The following is an 11,851-nucleotide window of genomic DNA, read 5'->3' on the forward strand; positions in this document are numbered from 1 at the left end:
GCCTCTTGTCACCACCTGTTTGTAGAAAATGCAGAATTATGGTATGAACATGCCTGTTAACGCTTTTTCTTCGAGGTCCATAGGGTCCACAGGAATTACCTTTGGATATATAGTTGGACGTCGTCCATTGCACCAAACAGCAAAGCTTTGGAGCTCCCAGCATGCACTGGTCCTCCTCCCTATATCCCCCGCCCCCAGCCACAGGCATTCAGTTCCTGACTAAGCCTCGCAGAAAGGAGACAGAGAATGGAGAAGGAAGAAACATTTCACCAGAAACACACTACATACGAAGAGGGAATCTTATGATATATAGTCTTAAGAATAGTAAGAATAGGGTCCCTCTGAGGCCAGGTGCGTCAGGGCGGGTGCCCTGTGGACCTCGAAGAAAAAGAATTAACAGCTCTGCTCATATCATAATTCTGTATTTCTTCTTCGGGTTCCATAGGGTCCACAGGAATTACCTTGGGACGTCCTAAAGCAGTCCTTACGGTTGGGGACGCTCCTGAGGAGATAGGAGAATACGCTGCCCAAAGGAAGCACCCTGGGAGGTGTACGTATCAAAAGCATAGAACTTTATAAATGTACTCACAGAAGAACAGGTGGCCGCCTTGTACAGTTGTTCAGCAGAGGCGCCCTGTCTTACCGCCTATGACGGTCCTACAGACCGAGTAGAATGGGCTGTCACCCTGTTAGGTACTGGCAAACCCTTCTGCGTATAGACCTGTGAGATGGTCACACAAAGCTAGCGAGACAACATCTGCTTGTTGGCTGGCCAGCCTCTTGTGGAATCCATATAACACAAACAATGAGTCTGTTCTCCTGACGGCCTTCGTTCGGTCCACATAGATCTTGAGAGCTCGAACCACATAAAGTACAGCTTCACCTGTAAACAGGCCTGAAGTCTGGAAGGCCAGAACCACAAATTTCTCATTAATATGGAAATGGGAAACCACCTTTGGGAGATAACCTGCCCTGGTACGGAGGACAGCTCTATTCGGGGAGCGACATGACAAAGCTGCCAGATCAGACACCCTCCGAGCTGACGAGATGGCCAGGAGAAACAATGTTTTCGCCATCAGCCATCTCAACTCCACTTAATCCAAAGGTTCAAAGGGATGTGTCTGAAGCACCCTGAGTACCAGAGCCAAATCCCACGGTGATACCGGTGGGAGAAGACGAAGTTGCAGTCGCAGGAACCCCCTGCATGAATGTACTGACATCCGGCAGAGAAGCAATTTTCCACTGCAACCACACTGTCAAAGCTGACAACCTCTTTAGATGCTGGTAGGACCTCTTCCTCCTGTATATTGAGGACAGACCTCACTGCCCTCACCAAGGCAGGAACATCCACCAGGGATTGGTAATTATCGTTCAACGAGCCTGACTCAGAAACCTGAGACTCCTCTTCTGATGAATCAACCAGTCTGACTCTGGAGGGGATATAGGACGACTCTTATGCCCTCTTTTCCTAGGTCCCTGTGGAGAGGACCAAACCCCTTGACTGGAGCCACCCACCCCAGGCCAAACAACATTCATAGGGGACCGAATTCCAATGCCTTTTCGGTTTTGCTAGTAGAACCGTTATCTAAAAAAATACTTCTACGGTATTTCCAATATAGTCCACCTTCTTAAAATCGAACCATTTCTTCAACAGGGTATAAACATATTCTTGTCACCTTAAGAGCCGGTTTTCCAAGTTTCCTCCATGCTGTGCCACACTGCACTTTAAAAGTCATGTGAGACTGAAACGTTGAACAAGGCAGACACAGTTGTCAAGTTTGATTCTTTCATTTCATCAGACCTGTGAGTGCCGCCTTTCCCTTTCTACATATGTAAGTGGGTGTTCAATTGAACTTCCAGGAAGGCACCAAGCCATCTTCTCGGAGCACTTCACTCAAAGGAGGAACGCGTGGTTGTCGGAGTTTAAAAAGAACACTGCTGTCACAAGTTAATGTGAAGCCCCAGAAAACCATGCAAGCAAGAAATCATTCTAGGAGAGGAAAGGAACTGTGATGTTACTGACAGATTAAAGTGCAGTGTGGCACAGCATGGAGGAAACTTGGAAAACCGGCTCTTAAGGTGACAAGAATATGTTTATACCCTGTTGAAGAAATGGTTCGATTTTAAGAAGGTGGACTATATTGGAAATACCGTAGAAGTATTTTTTTAGATAACGGTTCTACTAGCAAAACCGAAAAGGCATTGGAATTCGGTTCTCTGTATACTAGAGGTGCGCAACTGACTGTAAGTACTGTATTTTTGACTGTGATTGATTTAGAGGTTGTTGGTGACCATCCTCGCCGTCAGTGCAGCACCAGTGAATTTGGAGCGCAAGTTTTTTGTTATATATTTTTCTGTAACATTCATAGGGGGTATACCATAGCCAGAGGTAACTCCATAGCTGGAGTCCGCCCCTATTTGACCTTGTTTATTAGGAACGACAGTACCTCTGGAGTGACAGCCACCCAAGAAGGTTCTGTAGCAGATACAGGATTCGCAGTAGTAACAGACCCACCAGGCACCTGTTTACTGCAATTTTTACAGAACCCTTCCAGATTCACATCCTGTTCTGAGAAGCCTGTAGCACAGGACTTACAAAACACCAGTACTGAAGAACTTCGTTCTTAATCAACTGACATATTGAAAGGACAATGCAATACAAATTAATGTGACTTTTTACTATCAGTGACGCACCCTACCTTCAAAAAGGACAAGGGTAAACACAGGAATAGTATTACCTGACCGTTTGTGAAACATAGGCAGTGCAGATACAGCAGCTGGCACACAGTCACATTCCATACATAAAGACGCGCAACTGCGTCCGCAATGTGTACTCAATCATTTAAATCAACCCCCGGCAGGGGAAGGTAGGATATAGAGTATGCTATATACCAAACCCAAGGGAGAGGTATACAGAGAGAATGACCCAAACCTCTGAGAACTCTGCTGCAGCCGCTAAGTAAACACTCAACTGTGCGCTTCCCATGCACGAGGTCGTCATTTATACCAGATGCTTAAATCCTTTAGCTTGAAGTTAGCGTCTGGGGGGAGGAGCGGCCGGGGTAGCGACAATCTCCCCTATGCTGTGTCTATTGACAACCGGGTACGCTGTACTACAAGTGGCAAGACACTGACCAACCCATCCCCGGCAACAGACTAGTTTTTTGGTTTTTTTAGTTCTTCAACTTGAAGTCTGGTGAGTGCACTCCTAATTTGAGGAACTATATATTGGATGTGAATTAGTTTACACCACATTGTGGTTAGCACCCCGGCTACTTATTTGTGCTGTGCGGACACATATACTATATATATATATATATCTATGTCTCACACACAGCCAAAAGTTTTGAGGATGACACATGTATTGGTTTTCACAATGCACACTGCTGTATCTACACTTCCTATGTTTCACAAATGGTCAGGTAATACTATTCCTGTGCTTCCACTTGTCCTTTTGAAGGTAGGGTTCTTTCAATTATGTCAGTTGATAAAGAACTAAGGGCCTGATTCAGACCCAGGCGCAAGCACTGAGCGCTCGCAACCGGGTCAATGTTTGCCCACTGGGCATGCGTAGGACGGAGCCGGCTCCGTTATGCGCGAGACCCGGCTAGCGACGGGTGCTCCATCGCTCCGGGCCTCGCACCAAAGGGGGCGAGTCGATGGTGATTGACAGCTGCCGTTTGTGGGCGGCCCCACTGACCACCTGTGTCGTCAGTGGGAGAGCTTCCGGCTCTATTAGAGCCAGAAGCTCTCTGGGGTTTGCGGCCACGAGACCCTGCCACAAGGGTCTCGTCACAAGCCCGGTGGTCGCAATGGTCTTGACCATGACGATCATCAACCTGGCAGCTCGCAATAGCTGTGGGTGGTCACCCACAGCTATGAAAGCGGCCAGGAGGCCGAAAAAAAAACAAAAAAAACGCCCTGATTCAGAGCGAGCACTCGTTCAGAGCGAGCGCTCGTTCAGAGCGTCAGTCTCAGAATCAGGCCTTAAGTTCTTCAGGACTGGTGTTTGTAAGTCATGTGCTACAGGCTTATCAGAACAGGATGTGAATGTGGAAGGGTTCTGTATAAATTGCAGTACGCAGGTGCCTGGTGGGTCTGTTACTACTGCAAATCCTGTATTGGCTACAGAACCTTATTGGGTGGCTGTCACTCCAGAGGTACTGTCGTTCCTAATAAACAAGGTCGCAGAGGGCCAGACTCAGGCTATGGGATTCCCACAGCGGGCTCTCCCTATGGCGATACCCCCTATGAATGTTGGTTGGCCTGGGGTGGGTGGCTCCAGTCAAGGGGTTTGGTCCTCTCCACAGGTGCCTACGAAAAGAGGGCATAAGAGTAGTCATGTGTCTCCTCCGGAGTCAGACCGGTTGATTCATCAGAAGAGGAGTCTCAGGTTTCTGAGTCAGGCCAGTTGAACGATAATTACCAATCCCTGGTGGATGTTCCTGCCTTGGTGAGGGCAGTGAGGTCTGTCCTCAATATACTCCATCCGACGCTTGGCATTGGACTTAGTGATGTGAGGTTTGCATGCAGCTGCTCAGCCATGGAAACCCATTCCATTAAGCTCCCGCCGCACAGTTTTTGTGGTTACATTAATGCCAGTGGATGTTTGGAACTCTTCAGCTATGGAATCAGTAGCAGAACGTTGGTGACTTTTGTGCACCATGCGCCTTAGCAGTCGTTGACCCCGCTTTGTGATTTTATGAGGTCTTCCGCTTTGTGGCTGAGTTGCTGTTGTTCCTAAACACTTCCACTTTCTAATAATATCACTTACAGTTGACCGTGGAATATCCAGCAGGGATAAAATTTCATGAACCGTCTTAATGCAAAGGTGGCATATAGTCCTGCAAGTACTGCACACTCAAACTCCATTGTAGCTATTAGGGTGCTTGGAGATCGATACATATATAGCTAAAGAGAAACAGAAAAACTGGCAGACCAGCACACCAATTTCATATGCAAAAAAGTTTTGTGTGTGTGTGTATATATTTATTTTAGTTCCTCAAATTAGGGGTGCACTCACGAGACTTCAAGTTGCCGTAAAAAAAAAAAAATGAACTAAACAAACACAGGTTCCCTCTCTCATGAGTGGTAGAACCTAATGCCCCTACCACAAACAGTTGTATGTACAGTACTCAGGCCCTGATTCAGAGTCGGACGCTCTTTCAGAGCGCTCGCTCTGAATCAGCGCGTTTTTTTTTGAGCCGGCCTCCTGGCCGCTCGCTAAGCTGTGGGTGACCACCCACAGCTTTTGCAAGCGGCCAGGTGATGGTCGCAACGAGACCCGTGTGGTAGGGTCTCGTTCCCGCAAGCCCCAGTGAGCTTCCTGCTCTAATAGAGCAGGAAGCTCAACTACTGACATCACAAGTGAGATCAGTAGGGCCGCCCTCAAACGGCAGGCGTTCCTTCGGGAATGCCTCCGTTTGGCCAGCCACCCACCCCTCCCCGCCTACAAAACGGGGCGAGCTGTCGATCAACATTGACAGCCGCCCCGTTTTGTTGCGAGTCCCAGAGCGAGTGATTTCTCGCTCACTCCGGGGTTCGCGTGCGCACTGCGCGGCCATCGACCAGCTTGCAAGCACATAGCGCTCGCGAGCGGGTCTGAATCAGGCCCTGAGTCAGTAAATCACAGTGCCTCTTAACAAGTCTTCTGCCTGTTTCCTCAGATAGTGACAGAGTGAATAAAACCCCTGAAACACCTTTATCGACCTCTTACAGGTGCAAGTACTAATTAGCTTGTTCTCAGACTGAAAACCCAAAATGGGCCTAATGAATGGAGTCCGCCCTCACTCTCAATCCATGGCCCTAGGAACTTTAAACTGGCTAGTTAAAACCTGAACGTCTATTGTTTTGTCTTTGTTTTGCAATCAGACATTTTCCTGGGGTTTTAATACATATAGGTCAGAAATCGGGGACAAATCTCTCCCATGTAGAACTTTACCAGTGCTTTTATCACAATACATACACTCATGAACATGCAAAAATGGTGGGAGCTCCAGTTGACAACATCTCTGGTCAGGATGGTAGGAGAATATTGGCAGATGGAAAAGACAATGGCACTGCTGATGTATGCAATAAATGTGTATTGCATATCTCAGGAGTGCTAATTCACTTTATTGTACACATACACTGACAACCAACAGTCATAAGTATTGCACCCAGAGAGGGATATTCAATTAGCTGCGCTAATTTACAGCAGGCTAATTGAACCCCCGGGACTATTCAAGTAGCCAAGAAGGTAGCCAGCAGACTGCAGTTAGCAGGGGATTTTATGGAGGGTCTGATTAGATGCGAAAAAGAAATACTCGATAAATAACCTGTTCACATAGGTCTGGGAATTTATAATGGATTCTATAGTGATAACGGCTGTTACCAGGGTAATAAAACGAGCGAAAAAAAAGGGCTCTAATTGAATACCCCAGGCGTTCAAGTCTGAGGCTACTAGCCTTTTTCACACCAGTTAGATTAACGGGGCTAATTGAATTCCACACACAATGTTCTAAAAGACAAGTTATATAAAATTAAGCTCTTAAAAAGCATACTAAATTACGCTAAAATAACTATGTAAAACAAAAGTAAATTTAGCAAACTGTTTTCTGCATAAGTCACAAAACAGCAACTTTAATGTGTCCCTTAACTATTTTTCAAACCATTCTTTAATTAAAATGCTGTGAAAAATTGTGTAATGTAAGAAAAAGAAAAAAAAAGGATAATGGCAACACTCCGTTAAAAATTTGCTTTAGTGAAAAGCGTGAGCCTGCAGACTGAATTATGTAGAGGCAATCATATCTTATAGTGCTCTAATCCCCATGAAGCATTCGGAGACACAATAAATCAGCAGGGGAAAGAGCAAGTGATATTTAATTTTTGCTGGAATCCACAATAAAACTGACATCCTTGTTAAGAATGTTTCTAATATTGTGATGTTTCATTATGTATGAAAACATAATTATGGCATTGACATCACGTTAAGACAAAATGCAGGCACTTTAAAAAATGGGAAACAGAGTTCACAGCAAAGTACAGTTTTATTTAACTTCTCAAACAGCATAAGCCTCATGTGAAAAACACAAATCAATGCTATTTAATGATAATAAAAACTACCGTACTTATAATTCAAAGCTGCACCATAACCTTATGTTGCACAGGACCACCCTTTCCCAGCCGAAGCTCCTACAGTTTGCTAGTTTGTTGAATTACAGGACAGGCAGACTTAGGAGAAAACAGCTGAATAACACATGTGGCTCCAGCTAGGGTGGGCAGAGGGAAAGCGGCATACAATTTGAATAGATCTGTTTGATACATTACCCAATGCAAGTGTGACAAAAAGTAAAAAATATCCAAAGAAAACTTTTTGTAATTATAAAAATAAGACCCTAGTCCCACTGAGTGTTTTGTTTCTTCATCGCTGCACTGCTTACGTTGCAGGGGCATCTGACACACTGGGTGGTTGGCCTCACTGGTTGCCATGGAATCATTATGCTAGGTAGCTATGGCAATTGCAATGACTGCATTTTGCAGCATCAATACCTTGAAATATCGGTGCACACAGTGACTGGTCTTTGCTTCAGAATCACTACATTTTATGGGGTATATGATTATTCTTTTACGCTTCCAGATTTAGACAGACTATTAGCTGTCATCAGTGACCCAGTCCATGCTTGGCTGAAGTCCCCAATATAATAGGACCTGGCACAAATTAGGAGTCTGAAAAGTAGGACAAGTCTGATATTCTCCAAGTCAATATTCCTGTCTACAGTTAGCAGCACAACAACCTCTGTAGAACACTGTTGTGCTCAGTCTAAGTAAAATGCCCCATTTAGACTTATTTATTAAAGATCAAGGAGCTGTATAGGCTTCCTCCATATGTTCTTTGAAATGAAATGAAAGAGGTGAATGGATGAAGAGGTTATGTAACAATTTTCTGAATTATTTTTAATGGCTGCAGGTGTTATGACCTAGGGATCATACCAACAATCTTATTTTAAATGTTGGTAGTCCATTTAAATATATATTTTGGGGCTATATCCAATATTTAAGTTAGTTTTTAGTCTAATAATTTATGTTTAACTTTAAATATAGCAGTTTCTTCTAAATGTAACAGATCACTTATCTACCCGCCTGTTCAATCTATTACTGAGCTTCCTAGCGTGCGGGAACAGCGCTACTTCCATGGGAGGTGCCTTTTCTTCACCGAGGGCGTGTGGCTAAGCGGGAACATAACAATGGAGAGGTAGTACTTACCGGTGGAGGAGTGGTGGCCACAGGTTCAGCGTAGGAATGGACATCAGAATCCAATGGTTACTAACCATCAATGTTTTTGTTCTGATAGAAGTGTTTTTACTATTTGATGGTGGTGGTCTGATGTTTACCACCATCAAATGGAAATCATTTTATGGTGTTTGGATGTTTTTTTTTTAATTATTATTCCTGATAGCTATGCCTCCCCTGGGTTATTCCTGGCTACGGTGTCTACATCAGAGCATTTTCATGGGTTAGTTGGGGCTGTCTCTCACTCTGTCTGCCTCAGCCGTGACCCAGCTCAGTCCCCGACCACCTACCCTTTTTCTAGGTTGCTGCTAAGCAACAGGGCACATTGCCATCTCTGATTGGCTCTAACTATTTTTTTTTGCTGATTCAGCACCCTAGCAAGCTCCTGTACAGCAGTTTGGTGCAAAAAAAAAAAAAAAATTCTGTAGCTTTGCTTCACTAAAATAGTCACTGCTCGCCTCCCTTTTGTCACAGATGAATGGTTTACACACCTAAATCTTCCTCGACCAATGCTGCATAGAATAGTGAAAACCTCAAAATCTGTCCAGTTGTTCAAGAGATTAGCTGAAAGTACAGGCAGACCTCTAAGGGGACTTTATTTTATATTTAGAGATTCAGAAAAAAAATTAGACATGAAAAACTACTGAAACAGTTTATTCTACACAAACTATAACTGGATAAACTTTTGGGTAACTTACCATTGACATACCCAAGTACTTAATAAGGCAAAAATATAATCAGCATTTTGGTGAAAAATGTAAGGGCAATATCTGTAGGCCCTGCAGCCTGACATATAGAACTAAATCTAGGCAATTTATTGTAAGGAAAAATAACAATTAAAAAAAAAAAAAAAAAAATGGCGTTACAGATCAGATACCATTTTATGACACTTATCCTAACCCATTCTCAAAATAACTATTAGCTTTGCACACAACACAACAAAGCAATGATAGATCTTCTTTATGTTGAAAGAAACCGTATTAATACCTTTTCTGTACATTGTTTTTAAACCGTTGACAAAGGACAACATTCCAACATACCTAGATCTGATGCAACCACATCTTCTACTTCCGATTTCAAAGAAATCTGATCATTTGCATTGCAAATATTCAGGATGTCCTTTCCGCCATTTTCAGACTCAGTAGCTACTTTGGACTTGCATCCCAGATCAGGTCCATCATCATCACTTTTACAAAGAAACAGATGAAGGCATTTAGTTTATTAATTACTAGGAAGCTGTAAATAGAGTCAGGCAAATAGACAACAGTTTTATGTCTACAACTATAAATTATCACTGTCATCTCTTTACAGATAATTACCATTTTATGTCAAAAAGCCCCATGTATCTTGAGTGGGTCAGCATATATCAGAGGTTCCCAAATGCGGTCCTCAAGGCTCCCCAACAGTTCAGGTTTTATAGATATCCATAGTTGAGCACAGGTGACTTAATTAGTACCTCAGTCAATTTCATTTATCCACCTGTGCTCAACCATAGAGATCTCTAAAACCTGAACTGTTGGGGAGCCTTGAGGACCGCGTTTGTGAACGTCTGGCTTATATACTTAAATATGGAATTCATATATATGCCGTTAGTCTTAGGCCTACATACAGCCATCATTTTAATGTAAAAGTTAAAACAACTAAAGGGCGATTCTCTGTGCGACGCAGACTCAAGGCTCGTACACACTAGAATGTGTGTGTAAAACTCGTCAGCGATGGACCCAGTGGGGGTTCCGGCATCGGCAAGTGCATAGACACTTGCCGATGCCGGCAACAACAAACGATGGCGGGGGAAGGGGGGCCTATTCGGCAGCATGGCATCGTTAACGGTATCCCCAGATTGAGCTGCCTGTACAGCCGACTGGGGATATCATTAACTACCCGCAGGAGCGAGCATCGTTGGTCGTTCAGACCATACACACTAGACAATATGAACAATAGTGTTATCATTCACTTTTATCGTCTAGTGTGTATGCAGAGTTTTCCAGTTCCAGAAGGAACTATTTACTGTAGTGATATTTTTTCTGTGTGTATATTTTCAACCAACAAAGTATTTAAAACTTGGACACCAGAAAAAAAAAAAATGTAAATTAAAATTGTGGTTTAGTAAACTGTTCACATACCTGAATGTATACAAATATCCCGTGCGTCACACAGGGAACACAAGAAAACAAAAACTTTTAATTCAAAAATATATACAGTATATATGACATCAAATACATTTTACAGCAGGTTGTATGGTCTTCATTCTCTGGTCACATTGTTTGCCATTCTTTATTAGTTGATGTCCTGAAAATCGCTTAGTTCAGAGTAGACACAGTTAGCGCAGAACATTTGAAACTTTTTCCAGGTTTATAAAAGGCAGGACAGGGCTGCTGGAGGTGTGATTTAAAGTACATGATAAAAACTCATGACTCCTGAAGGACCTTAGCATACTAAAACCAAGTTTATGGAGTTCATAATAGCACAGGGAAACACAATCCCCCAAAGCACTGAGGCAGAACTGAGAAGAGCAGTAAAACCTATGCAAGTTTTACAGTAGATTCGAAGATGACTTTGAAGGCGTGGGCCGAAGTTTACATTGAATGCTGAAGATGAGGGGACAAAATAAATGGCAAAAAGGTCACCAACAAAAGTTTATTAAAAAATAGTAGCTGGACCTTCTGGATAACAAACGACAGATTACAACATGTGCTAATAATGGCAAATACAGCAGCAGTAGCCTTATTATTAAACCTATTCTTCAGTTTTAGTATTCAGAAGTTCTAGCCTCTGCTTACCCCAAGCTGCCTGCTTTCTTGAATAAATCATCTTCGGAGGAGTCAGATACTAAAACAAAATCAAAAGCAGTAGTTAAGGTTTTGGCTAAAACCAAATATACATTATTTATGTCATGGCGTTGAAATGCAAATGTACGTGCAATAAAATACTGTGATCCGAACCATTTCTACAACTGTTGAGATAACATTAACATAACAAGTGCTAGTCAGTTACTATATATTCCTAAATAAAGAGACTTGTGTAGGATTTACATGTGCATTTGAAAGTTTATTAACTTTACAGAACATCCATTTCTATCCCAAGAATCATTCTCATTTCTGAAACGACAATCATTCACTAAAAATGGTTGGTTACTAAAATAATGAACGATTTTCAAAAACGATGAACAATGAACGATTTTTTAAATCATGTATACAGTGAATGGAAATCGTTCATTCTGCACAACATAAACGATCTTCTGAATGAAAATAGTTTGTTGGACAGTTGGAATGGACTATTAACTACAAACGTGAATGCGCATGAACGATTATCGTTCAGCTTAAAAAGATGGACGGCGTTATAGTTAAATCGTTCAAAAAAATCGATGTGTGTACGCACCTTTATAGGTAAAGCAGAAGTGTACCTTTAGAGAAACCTATTGCACAGGTAGGACTCTATTTCCAATGTCTTTGGATACAGCAGCAGCTAAGTTCAAATTTATGCATTGAATACAATTGTACACAGCTAATCTATTGTCATATTGAAAGCAAGCCACAGCTATGTGCAGACATTTTACACCTGAATTAAAGCTTATATATAT

The 11,851-nt window shown here is 42.7% G+C and overlaps 1 protein-coding gene across 2 annotated transcripts in view; it reads right to left on the reverse strand.

Annotated features, from left to right (window-relative positions):
• The window catches only part of BRCA1 (BRCA1 DNA repair associated), a 242,308-nt gene that overhangs the window by 151,712 nt on the left and 78,745 nt on the right, over window positions 1-11,851 (reverse strand). For both annotated transcript variants that reach the window (XM_088480740.1, XM_088480741.1), the window contains exons 8-9: window positions 11,052-11,100; window positions 9,312-9,457 (exon numbers count right to left, since the gene is read on the reverse strand). In XM_088480740.1, coding sequence (XP_088336866.1) covers window positions 9,312-9,457; window positions 11,052-11,100 — 195 coding nt within the window. The remainder of the gene's footprint in view (window positions 1-9,311; window positions 9,458-11,051; window positions 11,101-11,851) is intronic.

The sequence above is a fragment of the Taudactylus pleione genome, unplaced genomic scaffold (assembly GCF_031769625.1).
Source record: "Taudactylus pleione unplaced genomic scaffold, aTauple2 ptg000256l, whole genome shotgun sequence".
In the NCBI taxonomy this organism is placed as follows: domain Eukaryota; kingdom Metazoa; phylum Chordata; class Amphibia; order Anura; family Myobatrachidae; genus Taudactylus; species Taudactylus pleione.